Source organism: Plasmodium chabaudi (genome assembly GCF_900002335.3).
Source record: "Plasmodium chabaudi chabaudi strain AS genome assembly, chromosome: 10".
Classification (NCBI taxonomy): domain Eukaryota; phylum Apicomplexa; class Aconoidasida; order Haemosporida; family Plasmodiidae; genus Plasmodium; species Plasmodium chabaudi.
The window spans coordinates 1044631-1069336 of record NC_030110.2 but is presented as its reverse complement, the minus strand read 5'-3'; the positions used below and the strand labels follow the sequence as shown (position 1 = coordinate 1069336).

The window sequence follows — 24706 nt, the reverse complement described above, 5'->3', positions numbered from 1 at the left end:
ATGTATATATATATGACCATAGCATATTATATAGAGCATGCATTATGTATATCCTTTACAAACAACAAAAGATAGAGTACTTACTATACTCCGAATATATATGTCAAATAAAGAAATTTGGATTTATTCTATTTTTATATAAATAATGAAATGGTATTAAAATAATTGTTTATATTTTCTTTAATAGTTAATACATAATTAAACCAGGAGGGAAATTAACAATAATACTGCAACGTTAATAATATATTACAAAAAATACATTTTAAATAGCGGTAATTTCAAAATTAAATTAATTTGAAAGAATTGTTTATGTTCTATTTGTTCCTGTATCATGTATGTAATCGGAAAGGAAATATATAATTGTTAAAAAAATTAAAATATATAAAGTTATATTAATATTCGAATTTTTTTTTAATATTGGTACATGAACTTGAAAATGGAAAATTTTTCACAGTTAACAATTGCGCATATACATACATGAATATAGTATACTGGTTATTTAATATGCTAATATAAACATTAGTGGTGAAAAAAATATAATACAATTAAAAATCGAACAATAAAATATGTTTACTCGTGTAGTACTATTATTTTTTTTGATAATCATTTTCCTCATAACCCACATAAATATATCACTTATTCAATACCTTTTTAATAATACATTAAAAAAATTATAAAAAAAAGTCTAACCATATCCATGTAGGTTACACTATTCTCATTCGACAGTACATTGACTTTTGAATTTTAAAATATGTTTAGACAATTCATAAATATTAAATGATACTAAGTAAAAAATAGGTCTTGCTAAACTTTGTGTGCTACTCTCTTTTTATTTATACTATTATGCATTTTGTGCACACACTTATAATTACCTTAACAAATCAGGTATATTGTTGTTATTTTAGAAAAGCACAAAAAAAAAAAATAGCATATAGCTTTCATGATAAGCTTTTTGAATGTCTCACCAATTTTCTTTTATAAAATGTGAACTCAAATAAAATATTTATATCAAAAAGAATGAACAAATTAGTGCGGAAAGTTAATACTACATTAGTAGACCATGTAATAGTGTTGCAAAATTAAAAAAAAATCATATACATACACAAAAAAGGCATACTAAACAAAATAATCATGGATCAAAAATATTTTTCTTTTAATTTATATATTTAAAAACTGCAATATTATAAATGTACCCTATATATCCGTACATATATATTTTTCCCAAAGTTTTAGACGAGTAAGAGACCATAATAAAGGCTGAAAAGGCTAGCCATTTTATATACTGTATTTTGCTTGTCTTTTTTTGTTTGGTTAATATTTTAGAGAGCATGAATTTTTTATTTTATTAGTTTGAGAAAGATATTTTGATGATGTATTAACTAAAGTTGAAGTAGCATATAATAATTTTCTATTTCTTAATGTTCTTTTATTAATTTCTTCCCATGCTTTATTAACATTTAAAAATGGGGACATATCTTCGTTCAAATAAAAATATTTAAAATCTTGAAAATTTATATTTTTTGAATAATTGATAAAATAATTATTAATGCTTGCATTTGCACCTGGGTGTATAGTAAATTCAGGTTTTTGATTTAATCTTTTTAATTTGTTATTTTTTATAATTTGTATTTTTTTTTGAATCTGATTTATTAAATTTTTTAATGTCATTGGGATATATTGCTGTAATTCTTTTTCAAAAATATTATCATTCAATTCGTTTTTTTTAAATTCCATAATTGACTCAATTAAACAATAAGTAAAAACACCATGACAAACAAGCACATAATTATTATTATCATTAAACTTGTTACTGTTATATTCATTATTATCTTTTATTATAGAATTTTTTCCATTATAATTTATACTATCTTCTTCAAAATTGCCAGAGATTTTGTCTGCGAAACAATTTTCTGTTGTCTTTACAATTTCAGCGTCGTTATTTTCATCCTTTTTATTATTAACAGTAAAAAAATTTGTTAACGTATTTATGTTAAAACCTATATTTGATTCATGCATATTTTTCTTTACACTATTGTCTAACATTTGGTGTAGATTATTTTGGGCATCTTCTCTATTTCGATCTATGGTATTATTACCATTTTTATTCCCAGCCGGTTTTATGAGTGTGTTTTTTTTTTTTTTTTGAGCTACCCTTGCAAACTCAAAAATAGGAAATAAACCTTCGATGGAAATTTGTTCCCAAGTGGCTGCACATAAACAATATGCCTTTGTAGGAAGTGGGAAAGAAGAAATGGATTGTAACAAAGGATCTATCATCGCAGATGTAGAATCAACTTCTATTAATTTAGAATACCTAGGCTTACACATATATTTTTTCATAGAATTATTATCAAGTATTGTTATATCATATATAGCTTTGTGAACTTTATTAGTAGGATTAGTAATAGGCCATATGCCTTTTTGTTTACAACCTTTTATATATGATGAGTTTTCTGTTCCCGCTGGATCTAATATTGTTTGTCCACCTGATGTATCTAAAATTATAGTCATTTGAGCAGTTGAATTTATACTTAATAACAAATCTTTTAATTGAATAGCAGTTAATATATTATTTTCTTCATCTCTATTAAAAGGATCGGAACAAAGAAATGCTTCATCATATCCTTCCCCTTCCCATCCACTCATATTATCAACTTGTATGCTTTTCCCTGCATAGTAAAAAACGTAGGAACCATTTGGAACTGAATCTCTAACTAACCAATTTACTGCTTTCAAAATATTTATTCTTGTAGGCCATAAACTGAAATCAATATTTTTAGATGACAAATCCACATTTTTAATATCAACATCTACACATGAATTATTATTTTCAAAATCATTACTCACTTCTTTATTATCATTTATATTTTTTTTATTAAATAAATTAAATAAGTATTTATTTTCAGCTTTTTCCTCATTGCAATTGTAATCATTTTTTTCATTTATATAATTTTCTCGATTCATATCAAAATCATCATAAATATATGCATTAGATGGAAAACTATCAATAAGTAACAAAACATTTTCAGGTAAAAAATTAAAATATTTAACTAATGCTCTACTAAAAACATATGCATCATTTACTGATCCATGAAGTCGATCTTTTGAATCTTTTTCGCCCATATAATTACATCCAATAACTACAGCTTTTTTAACATTATTTGCAGATTCTATTTCACATCTAGAATAAAATGTATGTAAATCAATGGTATTATTCATCATCTTATTTTGTCTTTCATGATTTATGCTGATTATATCATTACCTTTGGGAACTAATTTTATATTTTTCGTAATTGACTTAGCATTTTTTAAACTTTGTTTTCTGTATGAAGTTGTGCGGTGATAATTTTTTAAACTGTTCGTATTTCTCAAATAGTTATATATATCACTATTATTAATTGATTTACAAACTGGTAATTTACTTTTTATTAAAATATTATCATCACATTTGGTTTTATTATATAATGTCTTATTAAATAGTATGTTCTTATTCATTTCATTGTCTTTTATTGTGTTTGCAACATTTTGAGATGGCTTATTGTAGAGCCCACTAAATTTGAATAATTTATTTTTACCATTTATATTGTCATATGATATAGAAGCCGTTTTAGGAATTATATTTTTTTGCATCATTTCATAATGTGTACCATTATTTAATGTTGTATTATTTCTTAATTTTGTAATTGATTGATGAGTATTTAAAATATTATTTTTGTGTAATAATAAATTTGGAAATGGTAAAGTAGTCTTACTTTTATTTGGCGGATTAGAAATACTTTCTTTATTTATTTGGGTCAACCCCGCAATAGTTTTGCTACTATAAAGCGGTTTCACAATTCCTCTGTTATTATTATTATAAGCAGAAGATGGTAGCATATACATATTCTCTTTTTCCGCCTTTTCTACTTTAACTATAGGAACAACATCTGTGTTTTTTTTTGAAGCCTGATTTTTTAGTACTGGAATATGTACTGAATTTAATTTTATTAAATTATTCATTTTATAAGTTTGAAATGTATTATTATTTATTTCGTTTTTTTTCATATAATTATGTTCGTTATTTTCATTGTTTATGTTCTGAAAATATGTATTACTAAAAACTAATTGGTCTTTATTTATATCATTTAAATTTATTTGATCATACAAATTTTGATATATATGATTATTGTCTTCATTACCAACTGTGTATTCTCCTAGCTCAATGTTATTATTATATTGTTTGTATGCATTAGTTCCTAAATATGCATTTTCATTACTTAAATAATTGTTTATATAATTTGTTGAACTATCATTGTTTGATATGCAACATTTTATATTATTACAATTGTTTTTTATTTTTTGATCTTTCATTTTATCCTTAATGTAATCACTAATATTTCCTTCAATATTTTCTTGTTCTTCATTTTGTAAGTTTAAATTATTATTTATTTCATCAATTTGAAAACGTGGATTTGGTGAAATGACATTCTGATTGTTCCCTCCTTCTTTAAATAAACAATTTGAAGACACATTCGAAATATTAAATGATTTTATTTTATTACAATTCTTATTTATATTACCATTTTGACGATAAATTTCGAGACTATCGTTACGTATCCTTTCTTTGTTCCCATCATTACAATTAGCATTAAATATGGAATAACCATTTTTACAATTCTCTTTATTTTTTGAAAATATATCAGTTTTAACATCAGAACTAAACTCTCCAAATTTAGACCCAACTTTATTTTCATTTTGATTAAATTTGCTAACTTTAGATAAAGCATATTCAAAAGGTTTATTTTTTTCACTTTCACATAAATTTCCATCGATTATTTTACTAAGTTCATTTTTTTTTACCACATATACATTATTATTATGACCATTTATATAGCACCTTAAATTTTTAAAACTGTGCTCATTATGTATTTCATTTGTTTTTTTCATAATATAATCATTATAAATTATATCATCTTCTTTCTTTTCGAAAATGTTGGCATTATTTTCTTCATCCCTAATATGATAATTAGTTTCTAATTTGTTTTTTATATTTCCTTCTTCCATTCTATGAAAATTGTTATTTTTTATATGGTCAGTAATATTTTTTTTTGGAAAAAAATACATTTTACTATCATATAAATTTTTATCTTCATATTTATTATTGTAATTGCTATAATTATGTTTATTAAGATTATTAATTTCTATGTCCATATTTTTTAATTTAACTTGTGGGATTATATCAGTGAAAACTCTATTGCCTCTATGTCTATTACTGTCCAAATAGGGACGATAACTATTTTCATTATTATTAATGGATCTATTTTTTTCTACATATATATCACTTTTATTTTTTAAATAAATCATTGGTGAGTTTGATAGATTATCACATGTTTTTACACTTCGCATTTCATAATCTTTTAGGTGATCGGGAAATATTTTTCTTTCATTCTGGAAGCTACAGTATCTATTTTTATTTATGTCACCTCTATTAAATAAATTATCATTATCATTTTTTTTTTCATCTAAATTATGTTTCCAAAAAGGGTTAGGAATATTTTCAGTTTTGTCAATTTGCTTTAAGACATCAAGGGAATTGTTTTTTAATTCATTTCGATTGGCATTACAGTTTTCGTATTTAATATGTTGATAAAATGGATTACTATTTATTTGATTTTTATCATATTCTGGTTTTTCATTTTGAAGAAATTTATTGTCATAAATATTTTTTTTTTTTGTATGTGTTTTACCTATTTCGCTAGCTGTGTTCATAATTTTTTTATACTTTATTTGTTCGGCTTTATTCTTGTTAATATCATATTTACAGTTATCCAAATATATGGATAATAAATTAGCATTTCTTTTACTATTTTCAAAATTTTTCATTAATTTTTCTATATGATTATTACCTTCATTTATTATATTATCATAATTAATTTCTTTTTTACTATCTTCAAGGTAAGACATATTTATTTCGTTTATTTCGTTATTGTATTTGTCTGATAGGTTACTAAACAAATAGATAGGGGTAGTCTTATTTTTATTCAAATTTTTTATACTCTTTGAAAAATTAAGTTTATTATCTTTACAATTTTTTTTCATATATTCATCATTATGATAATCAGTAGAATATCCTTTAGTAGGTGTCTTATAAATGTCATTATAAACTTTTATTTTTGGGCATGCTGATTTAGTAATATCAGGGCAATTCTCATTTTTTCGATTTTTTTTTGAATTGCTTATTACTTGATTATTTTCTTTCATTATATCAATACTACATGTACAATTTTCACTTGACTCATATTTGTCCAATTTTATGTTACTTTTTATTTCATATAAATCAACAAAATTTTTTAATGGATATAATTTTTTCTTTTTGTCTATGCTATTTTTATGATCATAGTAAGCCATTTTTGCCCATATTTTTTTATTCTTATATAATTTACCAATTACTTTTATGTGATTGAGGAATGTTGCTTTTAAACTTAACGATACTTATTTTTAATGCAACAGCAAAAATACACACACATATATGCTTATATATTCACCAACGTGAAAGTATAAAGCAAATATGAACAAGCCAAAAAGAAATATATTAAAAAGTCATAAAAAAAAAACATCAATGAATATATAAAACTATACAAATGGTAGGATACTAAAATGGCTATCCTTCTTTTTTGTACAAACATGTTAATTTAGGCAAACAAATAAGTAAGCGTTACACACATGTATACATAAGTACATTGTGTAATGTACATATATGTTATATGCTTAATAGGAAATATATTTTTCGAACTTTAATTAAAATTTATTATTATTGTTTTTTAAAAGGGATTATATTATGAGCATCCCCCATAAATATATATAACGAAGATGGAACTATAAATTAATAAAAAAACAAATATATAAAGACCTGGAAATTCATTATTGCGATTTTACATATATACACACATATCACAATCATATAATATTACATGTATATGTATAATATAAGAAATCCCATTGAATGATGATAAATACCAATTGTTATTATTTTTATTTTTTTTTCACATTTCCCTTACAATTAATAAACTTAAATGCATTCAAGTGCGCATATAAGAAATTAACAATTAGTATTCTTTCTCCTATTACTTTTTTTTACAATTTTTGAATTAATCTTTATATTTTTTTTCTTTCTTTTTTTGCTTATGCACAAAATGTATGCATTATGTATATATGCAATACGCATTATATATAATGTATAACATATAACAAAATTGTAAGAGGGAATAAAAAATAATAGGGCCTTGCAAGGCTTACTCACAAAAGAGGTATACTATAAGGATATGGAAAAATACAGAACAGTTCATACGAAAGGTCGCTAAGATCGTATATTTTTTTTAAGTTAGCATATATATACTTACATAAGCATGCATACAACTATACACCCATGTGTAAGTGATACATTTGAAGTGTAATTTTTTTGGGATTAACATTTTTATTTAACACCTGCTTATTATAAAGTTAGAACTGCCTCACAGTTTTAGCTATCTGTATAGGGGTACCCCCTTTTCCTATCATTTCTTTAATTCAGATATGGTTATAATAACTTAGCTTTATTCACACTATATATGATATAATAGAAACAATCAAACTAAAACGCCTTAAATCTTAGTATAGCAATAAACAATTCTCACATGCTTGCATCATTATATTTATGCATTATTTTTATCTATATATTTTACAAGAAAAAATGAAACAAACAGTTTGACATTCTTTATTAAATATACAAAAATTTATATTCTCATAATATCTTATTAACACTTTTGAAAGTAACATAAATCGGTAGCTTTTATATTTTGTACCATCATAATAAGCAGTGAAAAAAAAAAAAAAAAAAAAAAAAAAAATTATATACCACACAATGTTGTGAAATTTCAGGATAATTAAAAATAAAAAATAGTATATTCACCCATTTGAAAATATAACAAAAAAGTGAATAGGCATAAGATCATAATATACAAACAAAATAAAATTTTAAAAAATTGTGATAAAATACGTCGGAAATAATAATAGAAAATAGGTATAAAAACACGACTGAATTGTTTCAAATCTTAATACATCAAATGAATGACCAAATAAAGTAGTAGTAACATGGGGAATGGATAAAATAAAAATACACAGATCAAAAGTAGAATTAAAAATAGAATGATAATAAAAGTATCATGATTTATTATAGTTATATTTATTCTGGGAGAAAATAGTATAGAGATCCCTTCAATTCTTTGGAATATAAACTGGGAGACATATACATATAATAATATATAAATAAATATCTTATCGTATGCAAATTTGAACAGAAAGGTCCAAATGAAAAGGTTAATAAATACCTTATTGCCCTACTATGTCCATACAAATATATTAACACCAAATTTGAGTTTCAAAAAGAAAGCTGATTTTTTTTTTTTTTATTTAGATCGATATATTTATTCACCAATATTTCATAAGTTATGTGGAAATAAAACTGAAAATGAAAAAAATCAATTAAAAAAAGAATTTTCAAAAAAGTTGACACAAAAATTTGGTATAAATTTTGGTATATATTCAAAGGATAACTACAATGACAATACTAACAAATGTAATGAAAATAAAAATGAAGTAGAGGTCGCTGCTTTGTGGCCTAATCAAATATATCATGTTAATCCTCTAAATGTAAAAGATGAGATAAAAGACAAAAAATTTAATATTGTTTATATTGGACATATGAGTATATTAATACAAATGCAAAACTTCAACATATTAATAGATCCTGTTTTATCAAACAGAATAGGGTTATATAATATTTTAGGTGTAAAAAGAGTTATAAAACCAGGTTTACATTTAGAAAATATTCCAAGTATTGATTTTATATTATTAAGCAATAATAGATATGATACTATGGATTTAGAAACCTTAAGAAGAATTATATTAAGAGATAATAGTATAATTATTGGCGGTATGAATATAAGACGTTATATGTTAAAAAGTAAATATCCAGTTGTTTATCCATTAAATTGGTTTAATAAATTACAATTCGAAAATCTAGCTTTTTATTATTTGCCTACTATAACAAATAGCCATAGATATTTCTTTGATAAAAATGTATATCTTCCTGGCTCATTTTTTATACATGATAAATTACATAATACCGCCATTTTTTATAGTGGGCATTCTGCTTATTCAAATCATTTTAAACAAATCAAAAATTATATTAAAACTATTATAAAGAATGATAAGATAGATTTATCAATTTTACCAATTGGAATTTATAAGCCTCGTGAATTGTATGCCCACTTTCATATGTCCCCTTCAGAAGCCTTGCAAGTAAGTTATCAAACTATACAATAAATTATTATTGCGCCGGCTTATGCATTTATACACATACTTTTCTTTGCTTAATTTTTTTTACCCCTTGTAGAGCCACCTCGATTTAAACAGCAAAATGTCTTTATGTGTTGGGACGGATGTTTTTTGTTTAGGAGGTGAAAAATATAAAGAAGCAATAAATGAACTAAAAAATTCGGTAAGCTATTATGAAAAGAAGGAAAATAAAAAAGTTAATCTTATTACTTTGGAACCTGGCCAAAATATCATGTTATAATTATAACAAAATTAGATAGAAAAATAAACAAATATATATATCCACATTATGTATAGTTACTGTTTATAAATGTAAAAATATTTTTTAATTATTTTTTTTTGCGTCTATTCATAAGCAGTAGCCAAAGCTTTGAAACATAACTTTTTTCTTTTGCTATATTCTTTCTCTTTCTCAACTATATTTGTGTTCATTTTTTCTAATTTTTCATGGATCCTCTATAAAATGTGCATATATATGTACGTTTCCATGTGACAATTTATTTTGAAGCACATACAATGAATATACCCAATTTTGCATATCTACATATCAAATATATACACATAGCCATAGTGTGTATGCATGCTAATACCTGTATGAGTACTTGGCTTTTGTCCAATACTTCGTTAGGATAAAAAATTGACTTGCCTTCTTCATATAATTTTTTTACATCATTTTTATTTAAACTAATTTTTTTCATGTTTTCAATTAAAACCTGTATTTGTTGGAAATGTATATACATATATTTATTTAAATTATTTGCTACTTTTATATTAAAAATTAACTTAAAAAAGTCTAGACTTATGTACATAATTTTGCTTGTTTAAATCATTACGTTCATTTCTTTAGACAAAACTGATATTTCTTTTTCGGTGTTAAAAATTATATTTTTTTTTTTTTTTTCATATTTTTTTTGCAATTCATCTCGCCTGCACTTTTGTTTCTGTATTAAAAAGGGGGAAGGCAAAAAAATTGTCAAAACTTAAAAGTGTTAAAACGTAAAAATATTAAATCGTTCATTTATTTAACTACCTCTATTAATGACTTTATGTTTGTGTCAATGTCATTAAGGGCATCAGAAAATTTTTTTTTAACGTCCATTTTAAATTTTTCTCGTTTTTCTTTTTTACAAGAAATTATTTTTTCTATCATTATTTCTATGTCACTATCTTGATCTCCATCATTTTGATGTTTTTCATTAACCTGGAAAATATAGAAAAAAATATGAAGCCTATATATGCAAAACTAATACAGCTCTATACATTTTTTACTATCCTGTATTTTTACCTGAGGTGTGTTTAGATCGAATTTATAATCAGTTAACATTCTTTCACGGTCGTGATTTTTTTTTAAAATGTTCTTATTTTCATAGCCTTTAACATTTGATAGTTTTTCATGCTTTGATTTATAATGTCCTTCATTGTTTTTTCCTTTTCCTACTAGATAAAAATATATAAAAAATTCAAACCATTTTAAGCATTTGTAACACCGAAAGTTATATAATGTTGTGATTCTCATTTAAATTATAAGAATGTGCATATAATTAATATAACTAATTGATATAAGAAAAATAGATGGTATACTTTTTTTACAACCTTTATCCTCATAAGTTTCGATTTTTAAAAGGTTGGCATTTTTTAATACATCTCTAAAAAGTTTAGTAAAATAATATAAAATGCTCATAGTGATATAAATTATTAAGTATGACTCTTCATCTTTTTAGGCAATATAATAGTATGCATATTTTGTCTACATCTATTTTGAACCTTATATTATTGTCAGCAAATGATGAGCTGGATGAAACTTCTGATCTATCGAATCGCTTCTTTGCTTCTCTTTCCTTAATCAGAAAACAATTGGGTAAAAAAAATGTTGTATGTTATTACGTATTCTTTAACTTATTTTGGAAAAATCAACATTCAGTTTATGCATTTATTTGTTTGTATTACTTCTGATTCACTTTCATTTTTTTTATATTTTTTTTTATTGTTTTTATGTTTTTTCCATTCCGATGTTTCTTTTTCATTTTTGTTTTCTCCCATTTTTAGTTTTAAAATGATACTATAAAAAATGGAAAATTGTGCATACATATAAACAGATATGTATTTCTTTTATTTTCAACATTTTGATTATTCTATATTTCTTACTTATCTAAGACTGTGGATAATTCTTTTATTCCTTTTGATGTCTTTTTTATTTTCAAAGACAAAGTTAACTTATTAACAGTTTCGTGATCGATGGAATTTTTTGCGTCTTCCGACCTGTCCCATCATAAAAATAGCATTAATTAGTATGTATAATGTATATATGCTTACATTTTTTATAAGAAAATATAGCATTACCAAAGACAAAAAATATTTGTATGATCAGCGATCGCTTTGCAATCTAATGTAAATGACTTTTTGCTTTTTGAGTGTATTGATGTTATATGATAATATGGTATCTCTATTTTGCATTTTTCATTTTCTTCATTATTATCCTGGTTTTAACAAATATTATAAATCATATATAGAACCACATTATTCCATTTTCCAAATTTATAAATATATATTTTATATAAATTGTGTAGCAAAGTGTATTCATTGCATTATAGTTTTTTTTTTTTAATTTTTGATATTACATAGTATAAAAATATGGAACAGTCTCCCAGATAGCATAATAGGAAATCCTTGTTTACAACAGATTTGTTTGCATTTATAACAAATGATCCTTCATTTTGTAAAATTAAAAAAAAAAATAATTATAAATATGTTATATAATCTAAGTTTGTGAATAGTGAAATATACTAACCATTTTCTATGATGTTTTTTTTGTCTATATAATTTTTTTCCTTGAGCCAATTTATGCATTCTTCATCAAATTTTAAAATTTTAAAATTTTTTAGCCTTTCTAATGTTTCAATATTTATACCCAAACTTTTTATGTTGAATGTACTCAAGTCTATTCTTCGAAAAGATCGCCATAACAATTCTGTATATGAAACCTTAAGTTCTAAATCGCATTCACTTTTTATATTTTCAAATATTTTCTTCACTAAATTTGTTCTTTTCATTTGTTTCACAAATACAAATCAAAGGGTAAAGAAGTAAATAAAGTTTTGCCAACATGGATCGTAAAAAATAGCGAAGATGCATGTCGTCGATTTATTGCAGCAACATAAGCACACACATGTATGTAGAGAGAGATAGCAGAGCATATTTTGTCTTACAGCTGATTTGTAAAGGCAGTTTCTATTTTTCTTCGGGAAGCCGTGTTATTAAAATTTAAAAAGGAACTTATTACTGAGCATAAATGCCTCCTTAGGCAGTTGAAGCCAAATAGATAGGCCAGATTGTCATTTTCATAATTTGAAAAATATATTAATTTAGTAAAAACAAATTCACAAAATTTTATGGATGTATCTAATTCCACGTCTATGCTTTTCTTTTCTTCAATCGTATTTTCTAGCATAACTTTCGAAAATCGAAAAAAGGGAATTATGTATATTATTAGATGCACTATGCAGTTGTGTATGCACATAAAATACATGCACTAGTCATACAAATCAATGCCCTTTTATTTAATCATAATTGCAGAAGCAAAAACAATGTGCCATTATAAAACATATATACATTACTAATTTTGTCAACCACTTCCCACACTACCGATGATAAAAAACAGTCATTGTATTTTTCAAAAAAATGGTCTAATATTTCTATTAAGGTATTTAAATGTTGTTTATTTATGTTTCCTATAATATAAAAATATGCAACAAATGTGTATAGCATATGTATATTTGTACATGTGTTTATTCACCTTTTTAAAAATACAAAAACGTGTCATATGCTTTACCTTCATTCTCACATAATGTTTTTAATTTTTTTGTTTTTAACAAAATTGTATCCTTGTTTAATTCGTTTATATTATACAATTTGGAACCCATTATTTATAGGGATTAAAAAAGAACATATAAACTTATTATTTTTTATTTAAAAAAATAAATAATCTTTTTATATACATATTCTATGTATGTATTTCTAAGCATTTAATTGTAAATTTTACAACTGTATAATACTGTATTAATAGAATTGTTTAAGATCGTTTTTTTTTGAAAAAATTAATAACTATACCGAATAAAGATTGAAAGGGTAGAAAAAAAGAAAATTATTAATAAAGTTTAAATATTATAGGACAAAAAAAATTAATATATTACCGAAAGACAAGCGATAAAGCTTACTTTATTTTGTTGTAGTTACACTTATTTCATATTTTCGAGCAAAATAATTAACATTATGGTAAGACATAAAATATGAATGAACATACAACTATCCCTTTGTTGTATTCATATATGAAAAAGTCAACCATTAAATGATAATATGATAATCCTAAATAAATTTTTACACATTATATTTTTTTTGATTTATTTTATAAAAATTTTTTGAAAAAACACCAAAAAAATTTAAACATTATTATAAAAAAGATGGAACACACATATTTTAAATCCGTTTTTTTATTATTAAATGAAATATGTTTATAACTAAATCGATCCCTACAAATTGTAGATTTTGTCGAATTAAAAAAAATTATATAAATTTTGTTTGTCCCTCCCAGCTCGTTAAGAAAATAACAAAAAAAAAGCCATTGTGATTATGCATGTATTTCGATTAAATAATTGATCTTATAAAGATATCATTTAAAATTAGAAAAAATATTTGTTAAAAAATGAAAATAAACAACTTAAAATTATTAATTTGGAATCCTTTTGTCGATTTTAATGCTCTATAATATGGGACTGAAATATGTTATTACATCTTAATGCTAAAAAGCTCGAACATTCATTTTTTTGATAAAAAAAATATTCATAATTATTTTAAACGATTTTTTACGATATTGCATTTAAATAGAAAACAAAGCATGCAAAAAAATGTGTTTTTTATATTTTCCTATATATTATATGTGCTCTTTTCGTTTTCCAAATCTCGCAATTATAGGAAAATATTCTTTATATAATTTTATAAAAAAATTATAATAATTTAGCTTAGCATTCTTTTAATTTACAATATAATTTATACATTTTTAATTCAAACTTTCTGAGACGTAGAAATTATATGTATTTTTTTTTTCACATTTATATTTTATTTAATTTTTTCTCCTATACACAACATATTATGTTATATATAATTTTATTTAAGGAGTATGTATGAAAATATTAGCTCAAAATTTTATATAAGTAAATCCTCTAAAATTATAAATATTTTAAAAGAATAATTTTTCAAATTATTCAAAAAAATAAAATAATTTTTAGAAAATAACAACGAGCGTTTGTAGAATCGACATTTTTAATTTAATAATATTTATACAAACAAATAAATACTTATATAATTTGTTAAATTTATAACATTATCATTATTATAATCATTTTATAATACAATTTTTGATTATTTTGTTATTTTTTTTTTATTTTTCGAACAAAATGACACAATGCCGAGATAGCACTGGACGCTTTTTACTAGTTGATAAAAAGGCGCCAAACTATGCAGATTTGATTGATAAAGAAATGAATGCAATATATGAACGTGTAAAAAAAATAGATCCAAATCAAAATGAATTTTTACAAGCTTTCCATGAAATATTGTATTCTTTAAAACCATTATTTATGGAAGAGCCAAAATATTTACCAGTTATTGAAATGTTATCAGAACCTGAAAGGCTAGTACAATTTCGAGTTTGCTGGATAGATGATAATGGCGTACAAAGAAAAAATAGAGGGTTTAGAGTTCAATTTAATAGTGTTTTAGGAATATATAAAGGTGGGTTACGTTTTCATCCATCTGTTAATTTGTCTATAGTAAAATTTTTAGGGTTTGAGCAAATTTTTAAAAATTCATTAACTGGATTATCAATGGGTGGAGCAAAAGGTGGATCTGATTTTGATCCTAAAGGAAAATCAGATAACGAAATTATGAAATTTTGTCAAAGTTTTATGAATGAATTATACAGACATATAGGACCACGTACTGATGTACCTGCTGGAGATATTGGTGTTGGAGGTAGAGAAATAGGTTATTTGTTTGGACAATATAAAAAAATTGCAAATAGCTTTAATGGCACATTAACTGGTAAAAATGAAAAATGGGGAGGTTCAATTTTAAGAACTGAAGCAACTGGTTATGGCTTAGTATATTTTGTTTTAGAAGTATTAAATTCATTAAATATCCAAATAGATAAACAAACAGCTATTGTTAGTGGTAGTGGAAATGTAGCTTTATATTGTGTTCAGAAATTATTACAATTAAATGTAAAGGTTCTTACAATGAGTGATAGTAATGGTTATATATATGAACCTAATGGATTTACAAATGATGATTTAAATTTTATTATCGAATTAAAAGAAGTACGCAAAGGTAGAATTGAAGAATATTTAAAACATTCTTCTACAGCTAAATATTTCCCAAAAGAAAAACCATGGAGTGTTAAATGTACCTTAGCATTCCCTTGTGCTACTCAAAATGAAATCGATTTAGATGATGCCAAAATGTTACATAAAAATGGATGTATATTAGTTGGTGAAGGTGCTAATATGCCATCAACAATAGAAGCTATTAATTATTTAAAAGAAAATAAAGTTATTTTATGCCCTTCTAAAGCAGCTAATGCTGGTGGTGTTGCTATTAGTGGTCTTGAAATGAGTCAAAATTTTCAATTTGCAAAATGGACGAAACAAACAGTTGATGAAAAACTTAAAGAAATTATGAAAAACATATTTACATCATCCTCAGAATCTGCATTAAAATATACAAATAATAAATACGATTTACAAGCAGGTGCAAACATTTCTGGATTTTTAAAAGTTGCAGATTCATATATACAACAAGGATGCTATTAAGTAATATGAATTCATTATTCATTTTTTAGAAGCCATCGATATTTTCGAGGGTATTTCACAATGATATCTGGCGTATAAGGCACTGTATCATCATACTAGCCATGGTATTGACAAAACTAATCTTTGTGCATATAACAATATGTATATGAATTTTACCATGTTTTTTTATTTTCTTAAATTATCAAATAGCTGATTATATCTTGATATATTTATTATATATGTTTTAAAGAAATTATTGTCTTGATAAAATATGTTTAACTCCGTTTTATTTGATAAATATGAATCAACTTACTGTCATTAACAATTCAATCTGTCTAAATGGTTGTCTATATGGCAAGCATGGCAAGCAGCCGTCGATGTCGGCAAAGTTAGTAATGTTGCTAAAATTTATAAAACTTGAAAAGGTTGTAAAAGTTGATAAAAAATGTAAAAAATTGTAAAAAATGTAAAAAATGTAAAACTTGTAAAAAATGTAAAAAATGTAAAACTTGTAAAAAATGGTAAAAACTGTAAAAAATGTAAAAAATGTAAAAAATGTAAATATTGTGGTACTGAGGGGGCGCACACAGGATGCCCTACAACATCTTGGTAATGTTGGCGTTCATGTTGAGCAAATCCTTTTCCAACATATAGTTAATTTTTTCTCTTATTGGGTTTAAAAACAATTTTTTAAGTCCATAAAAAGTTATAAAATTGTTTATCTTGTCATCTATAATATCATCTCTTGTAAAGACAATATGTTTCCAAACATAATCGCCAAATTGTATACTTAGCTTAAATGGTCCATTGGAATTATTTTTTTTTTGAGAAAGTTCATCTTCATTTGAAAGATCAACACTATTTCGGCTCCCAAAAAATGGTGAAGTTTTTCGATCTTTGCTTAAATTGTTATCATTACTTAGATTGTCAGTAAGTACATCTTTGTTTAAACTTGTTTCTTTTTCACTGTCATTCATATTTATGCAATAATTTTTTATTATAGGTTTATACCCGTCTTGGGGTTCTATTTTTTGTAAGTCTTTAAAACATACTTTATTATTAATCAATTGGCATACCTTATCATCTTTATCATATTCTCTAAGTTCGCATACATCGTTAAATTTTACACAATGCTTTTTATTACCATCTTTTTTTTTGTCTTTATTATAATTTATGATACCTTTTAATATTTTAGGTGGTGATCCATCACCTTTCAATTTGTTTGTATCAAATTGGTCTTTGGTAGCATTATTATTTTCGTTTTTTCTGTTGTAATTAAAAAAGCTAAAACGAGTTGATGATGTATTTGTATTGCCTTCAACATTATTTACAAGACCTTCGCTTTCTTTTCTTTTTTTAAGTTGAAGTAATGAATTTCTTGCTGGAAAAACTTTACATTCATAGTTATCTGTGGTTTTATTCATAAATGAATAATTCTTTTCAGATTTTTCATCTACATTCTCGGAATGTATTTTGACAAAATTTTTATCTTCTGGTGTTTCATAATCGAATAAATTTGCATGGCGATAAATATTTTTCTTTTTATCACCAGTATCAATATTCTTATATGATATATTATTTGAATCTTCATTTTTATTAATATTTTTTCGATTATTTGTGTCAGTATTCATATTTGCTGAATTAGAGACAAATCTAAGAGCATTCTTTTTTAGTCCGTCAAAAATATTGCCATAGCCATATTTTTGTTGTAAATGTCCTGGACTTTTGTTAATTAAATCTCCATTCAATTGTAGATTAGGATAATTTAAAACATTTTTAATATCAGAGTTAAATTCTCTTAATTTATTCTGGTCTAATACAGGTACATTTTTAGTTATATTATTTTGATCATTCACAAAAATATTACCTTTTTTCAACTGTTCTTCAACATTAAAATTTTCATGTACTTGTCTTTTAATACCAGAATTAATTAACTCTTTATTAATTTTGAATGGTATATATGAATTTACCATAGGTCCTTTATCTTTTCTTTTTTCTTGTAATGGAAAATATCCATATTTATTCAAGTCGATTTTATTTTGATTATAGTTTTGCATATATTGTTTTTTATTATCAAACATTTCATTGCACATATTTGGTTTTAAGATTGTTTTTCCGATATAATTATTTTGAATATGTTGATTATTAACTGCTTGATTATATTTCATCAAATACTGATCCAAATATGCTTTTTTAATACTTTCTTCATCTGGTAAATTAGATGGAACTCTACATCGATTATTCGCATTGAGGTTCTGCATATGCATATTGTTATAATTTAAATTGTATGTATTTTCATAATTAGGAATATTTTGTTGATGAGGAAACATAGGTTGCTGCCCATTTTTGCTATAATAATAATTCATGTTGTGCATGTTATTAATGTTGGGCTTGCCAGTTGCATTCATATTGATCATACAATTTTGTGGCCTAGATGTAGTACTGCCGTTCCTCATATCTACATTGTTCCTATAAATACCATTTTGTCTATTTATTAAATTATTATGGTTCATAAATCTAGAATTATTATTTACCTCAGGATTTGTAATAATCTTTTTGTTTACATTAGTACATTTAAATGGTGCTTTATTATTAACCCAATATTTTGGCACAAATTTTGCTCCCATATTATTTTTAATTGGTCTGTTAGCTTGCATTTGTGGATTGATAAACATATTGGGATTCTTCATGTATTTTATTCCTTGTTCATAATTTTTATAGTTATTATTATATTCATTCATATTTAAGTTATTATTAGTTGTCTTCATTGCATTTTTGTCTGCATTTATATACATATATGGTAACCCCTTTTCGGTTTTCATTTGTTTTAAATTTATTAAATCGTTATGATTTACCATATTTTGTGGAATTTTCTCAGGTTGTATATTTATATTTGTTTTGTTATTATTAGACTCATATAATTTTTGAGCATTATTGTATTCAGAATTTTCATTAAGCGTAGATCGTATTTTATTATAATTATTTCTTTTATATAATAAATCATCTGAATTATATATTTTATCTCTTGCTTGTCCAGTTACTTGGCTAGTTTTATCTTTATCTGATTTTTCAGTTGGTGTACTTTGCTTGTTCATAAAAGTCTTGTTGAAAAAATTTATAGCTGAATTTGTTTTACTCAATATATCCATTTTGCCCGTTAAATTTAATCGATCACATACTTTTTTAAAATATGAAGTATATGTGTTATTGTTAGTATTGATATCATCATCTGATTTGCTTTCCTTTATTTCGCTTTTTGCATTATTTTCTGCAACATTTTCTTGATCTATGTTTTTATAATTTATTAAATTTTTATTTATTCTATTAATTGGTGGGGTCATCGTTCCACCATTTGCTCTCAAGTTTTGGATCTGACTTGAAATAAGAGGATTTGTTTGTGCATATTGGGCATATTTATTTAATGGTGTATCTAAAGTTGTTCTTAAATCTGCATTATCAATTTTTTTTATAACATTTTTGTTTTCATTTATAAGAGAATTGATATTATCTTCATACTTGTCTTGTTTTACTTGAGTATTTTTATTTTCAAATTGTTCTCTGTTAATTTGATATTTGGTTGCATCATTATTATACATATTATTATTTAAATAATTTGGGGTTCTATTATTTATTTCATTTTTAGATACAGAATTTACTTCAAAAAAGGGTTCATCAGCAGAAATATGTTCGTTGTTCTCGCTTATTTTATTTTCTTTTTCTCCATCTTCTTCATCATATTCTATATTTGTATTGTATTGGCTATCTCTTTCTTTTTTTTCATAATCCAATGAATTTAATGGTTCTATATTTTCATTTTTATTATCATTTGCGTTTTCGGAATTTTTTGCAACAACCTTATTAGATACAATAAGGCTATCATTAATTGATGGAAAAAATGATGCAATTTTTCTTTCTTGTAATCTATCTAAAAATAATTTATTTTTTATAGGCGAAATATTTATCCAATCTTGTTGTGGATGAGGTGTTTTAGTAAAATCATTTCCTAAAAAATAGTTATTGTTATATATGTTTGTTTTATCCATTTCGTTATCTTCATTTTTATGTGTGTTTTCATTGGTGTTCTTGTTATTTGCGTTTTCATATTGAGTCTTTACAATATCAGCTAATGTAGCGCCTTTGTTTTGTGGTATTATATTTTGTTCGCCCTCAATTCTTATTATTTTTAAAGTACATTCTTTATTGCCCACAATTCTGGTTGTTTCATTGATATAGCATTTATTATTATTAAATCCATTTCCTATACAATCTTCAAGTTTTCTGTAAACTAAATCCATATCGTTATCATCTATGCAGTTACTATCATCATCCTTTACAATTAAGTGTTCATAATTTTGGGGTTCTAGATTTTCTATGCAATTTTTATAAATATTATTTTCAGATATTATATCTTCATTGCTTGATTTTAAATCATTTTCGGTTTGGTTGTCTAATCTAGACATATCAATTCCTTTTTCTAACATATATTGTGATAAGCTATTATCTGCATAATAGTTATTTATATTATTATTTTTTATTTCCTCGGTTTGATTATTTTTTATGGAGGAATTATTAAAAAGCACTTTTTTTAAGACTTCGATTTTTTCTTTTGCATTTTCATTGATACAATTTGTATTTTTTTTTCCTTCTTCTGTTGTTTTGTTTACAACACTTTCTTCATTTCTTTTGTCTAATTTCTCTGCATTATATTCTTTATAAAGCATATCCTCCAAAATAGAAATATGTTTAATGTTTTCATTGCAAGAAGTTCTAGCTATTTTAGTTGGGCATAAATTGTTAGCGATGTCGTCTGTTTTAGCATTATCATTTGCATTATTTGCATAATTTGCATATTTAAAACTTTCTAAATTATTTTGGATTTGTCTTTTGCTAATATTTTTAAAATCAAATAAAAGCTTTTCATATGATGAATTATTTAAATACTCGTCATTATTCATTAGATTGCATTTTTCGCTTTGCATAAATGAACTATCGGTATTATTTTCTTTTTTGTTTTGCTCAATAGTTTCAGTCTGTTTTTCTGATATATTAGAAATATTTATATTTTCTAATTTAATATCATTTTCTTCAAATGTATCTGATTCAACAGAGCTATGAAAAATGTCGTTAGAAAGCATTTCCTTTTCATCATAATTATTTTCTAAAATATAATTTTTTTTTTCATCACAATTTGTTTCTTTCTTTTTGTTACATTTTAATCCGCTTTTTATACTACAATTTGTTCCGCTTTTTGAAAAGTATATTTCTTTTCCTTTTGGAACATATTTTATTTTTGTGGTATTCTTCAAAAGTGGGGTTATTGATTGATCATCTTTTGTAAAGGATAAAGAAGACGGTGTCTTTAATTTAAAATTTTCAATATTAAACTTATTTAGAAAAAAGGAAGCAGTTGCATATAAACTTATAGTAGGTGAGACTATAGAAAATGCATGTATAGTCATATTATAGTAAACATTAGTTTCTGCATTTAGTAAAATCATATTTGATGATTTATAAACTTTTTGCTCTGTTGATTTAATAATACCATCAACAATTTTAGTTGTTGTTAATTTATAATGTATATTTCTCTTCGATATTTTTTGGTATGAGCATTTTAACATTTCTTCGTTATTTGTATCTATATTAATTTTGATATAAATGTTTTTACATTTATATGATATAACAACATCTAAAGGATATATTTCTTTTTTTTTATTTTTAATTATATCGAATTTATTATTTATTATATTGTTATTTAAATATTTTTTTCTTTCAGTCTTATTAGTTCCATATTTACTTTCATTTAATTTTTCAGTGTATGGTATTCTTTTTAATTTAGTAGCAATTCGCTTTTTCATATTTTCATCCTCATTTTTGTTCTTCAATCCGTCTTCCATACTAATACACACATTTTTTTTCAAATGGGAAGTTACGCTATTTTTTATTTCAAGCCCCCCAGTATATAATTTTTTTTTATTTGATTCTACTTTTTGTATCTGTATTGGGTTGTCTCTTTTAATGCCATTATTATCTTTCTTTATGTTTGAAACGTTGGGATAATATGTTGGGCATTCATAAGAACTTGAACTATGACACATTGAATCATTCGATTTGTTAAGTTCTTTTTGGTTATTTAATTTTTCATTTTCTTTTATATCTTCGTTGTTAATATAATTAAATTTGTTTAATTCGTCTGCTATTTGATTAAGTTTATTTGTAACTAAAGTTCCCTTGTTAAATAATGTATTTTTTTTTTCTTCGTTTAGCAATTTTGAATATTGATTTGAATGATCTTGTTCCCTATCAATATAAGTTGGTGTAATATTATGTCTATTTATAGAAGGAAAATAATTAATTTTAACAACCTTATTATTTTGGTTATTAGTAATAGTACTATTTTTAATATTCTTTCGACAAATATTTATTCCATTTTTTGCATTTTTTTCACTACTTATTTTAGTGTTTTTAATAAATTGTCTTTCATTTTTTCCTCGTTTATCTTTTTCTTCTTTCTCTTTATTTTTCATATTATGCATATTACCCATATAGCTATCACTTTCTATAGTATTATTATCTATCATTTTTAGAGCATCTGAAATAATAGCAATATTTTTTTTTTCAGTATTTATATGTGCTCCTCTTAATTTTATATTAATATTTCCACTTTTGTAAAGTCCAAATTTGGGATTATCATTATTACGTACATATTTTCCCAACAATTTTTCTTGATTATTTTTTGTAGACAAAGGTATATTTTTTTTTTTTTCAAAACTTGGGGTAGCTGGAATAACCTTTTTAATTACTCTTAAATTTGTTTCTATCTTATTTGATTTTTCATTTAAACGATTAGCATTGTTCTTTAAATTAGCATAAATCGATTCAGGATTATATTTCGAATCGTTGTTCATATTTTTTTTTACTTCTTCGTCTTTTTCTTTTTCATAAATAATATCATCACAAGTAATACTCTCTTTTTTTATTTCAAAATATTTTATACTTTGAGATGAATATTCTCTTATTGGTTCTGATTTATTTTCAATAGGTTTTCCTTTTAATATATCAATATATCGATTTCTTTGATAATTTTTTTGTGCCATTAAAAAATTGGTAGCATCTTCATCTTTACTAATGCATCTAACCAATGGGATTTGTGTTTTATTTACTCTGTCTTTTAATTCATCTTTCTCATTATCTATATTTTTTCTTATAATGTATAAATCATTATCACATATTTTTAATTCGTCTTCGTTTCTTATTTCATTCAATCTATCATATTGTTCTATTATATTAATGTTGTTCATAATTTTTTTGTCTAACCTATTTATATCATTTTTTATAATAACATTATTATCATCTGAATCATTTTGAGAAGGACTACTTAATATAATTATTTCTTTCAACAAATTTGAGATATTAAAAGTGTTTCCATAAATTGCATTTTTTTTCTTTTTTTTCTTTTTCTTCATATTATTATTGTTATTGTTATTATTGTTATTTTTTTTTTTTTTTAGTTGTTTTGACTTGTTAATATTTATAATTTTTTTTAAAAATTTACCACGTTTAATACCCTTTAATTTGTTGAAACTTCGTCTATAATTTGATATACTAAATTTTGACCCTTTATATATATTTTTTAATTCATTTGAAAAAATTATATTATTTTTTTTGTCACATTTTTCATAAGAGTTTAAATCTGCCATAACTACAGCTTCTTTTAAATTTCTTGATTTTATTTCACACCTTTTGCTACTTATACTACTATATGAATTTAACGTATTATTTAAATGCTTTTGTACTTTTATTTCATTTTTTTTTATCTCTATAAACCTTTTATTGGTATAGCTTTTTTCTTCTTTTTCAGTTTTCCATTCAGTGCTTGGACTATCAGCTTCGTTAGATTTATCCTCATGAATAATCATATCATTTTGTTCAGCTTTATTTAATTGAATCGATTTATTTTTAATATTTAAAAATGTTTCATTCGTAGAATCACAACTATAATTATTTTCATCTATTTTGGAAGATTGATAATATTCTTCAGCAAATGGGATATTACTAAAATGCTTATTTACATTGATTTCTCTAGCATAATAGGAAATTGGTGTAGAACAATTCTTATCATTTTTTGAAACAATAAATTTTTCTTCTATATTTGTATGTCTATCTAGATCGTCGTTTCCTTCATTTGTTTTTAAAATATTGCAATTGTCTACTATATCACAATTTTTTGTCTTAAGTTCTGTTCTATTGATATTACAATTATTTTCTACTACATTTTTATTTACATTACTATATTTAATATTGTAATTATAACTTCCATTATGTGTTTTGTTAAAAAATTCTTTATTATCTATCAGCAAAAGGTTTTTTTCTTGTTTTATTTTTGTCATATCATTATTTATATCATTATATAACAATGTGCACTTTTTACCATTATAAATTGGATCACTGATATTATTAATTATATGTGGATCAGGGTTATCCACTTTTTTCTGATTAAAATCATATACCAT

General features: G+C 23.9%; 5 protein-coding genes across 5 annotated transcripts; 2 read left to right on the top strand and 3 right to left on the bottom strand.

Annotated features, from left to right (window-relative positions):
* Positions 1-1311: 1311 nt before the first annotated feature.
* Positions 1312-6387, bottom strand: PCHAS_1027300 (metacaspase-3, putative; the record flags this gene model as incomplete). Its single annotated transcript, XM_732279.2, has 1 exon — positions 1312-6387. The coding sequence occupies one exon, from the start codon at positions 6385-6387 to the stop codon at positions 1312-1314; it is 5076 nt and encodes a 1691-aa protein (XP_737372.2).
* A 1938-nt stretch (positions 6388-8325) lies between these two features.
* PCHAS_1027200 (N-acyl-phosphatidylethanolamine-hydrolyzing phospholipase D, putative) lies at positions 8326-9595 on the top strand (the record flags this gene model as incomplete). Its single annotated transcript, XM_729966.2, has 2 exons — positions 8326-9318; positions 9413-9595. The coding sequence occupies 2 exons, from the start codon at positions 8326-8328 to the stop codon at positions 9593-9595; spliced, it is 1176 nt and encodes a 391-aa protein (XP_735059.2).
* A 104-nt stretch (positions 9596-9699) lies between these two features.
* On the bottom strand, positions 9700-13274 carry PCHAS_1027100 (conserved protein, unknown function; the record flags this gene model as incomplete). Its single annotated transcript, XM_016798407.1, has 15 exons — positions 9700-9810; positions 9945-10067; positions 10188-10295; positions 10385-10555; positions 10640-10788; positions 10936-11000; positions 11119-11192; positions 11302-11413; positions 11500-11613; positions 11695-11831; positions 11973-12061; positions 12143-12396; positions 12561-12804; positions 12969-13082; positions 13184-13274. The coding sequence occupies 15 exons, from the start codon at positions 13272-13274 to the stop codon at positions 9700-9702; spliced, it is 1956 nt and encodes a 651-aa protein (XP_016655618.1).
* Positions 13275-14804: 1530 nt separating this feature from the next.
* Positions 14805-16217, top strand: PCHAS_1027000 (NADP-specific glutamate dehydrogenase, putative; the record flags this gene model as incomplete). The annotated part of the gene is made up of 1 exon (XM_016798405.1): positions 14805-16217. One exon carries the CDS (start codon positions 14805-14807, stop codon positions 16215-16217), a length of 1413 nt encoding a protein of 470 aa, XP_016655617.1.
* Positions 16218-16792: 575 nt separating this feature from the next.
* PCHAS_1026900 (conserved Plasmodium protein, unknown function) lies at positions 16793-24706 on the bottom strand (the record flags this gene model as incomplete). Its single annotated transcript, XM_730159.2, has 1 exon — positions 16793-24706. One exon carries the CDS (start codon positions 24704-24706, stop codon positions 16793-16795), a length of 7914 nt encoding a protein of 2637 aa, XP_735252.2.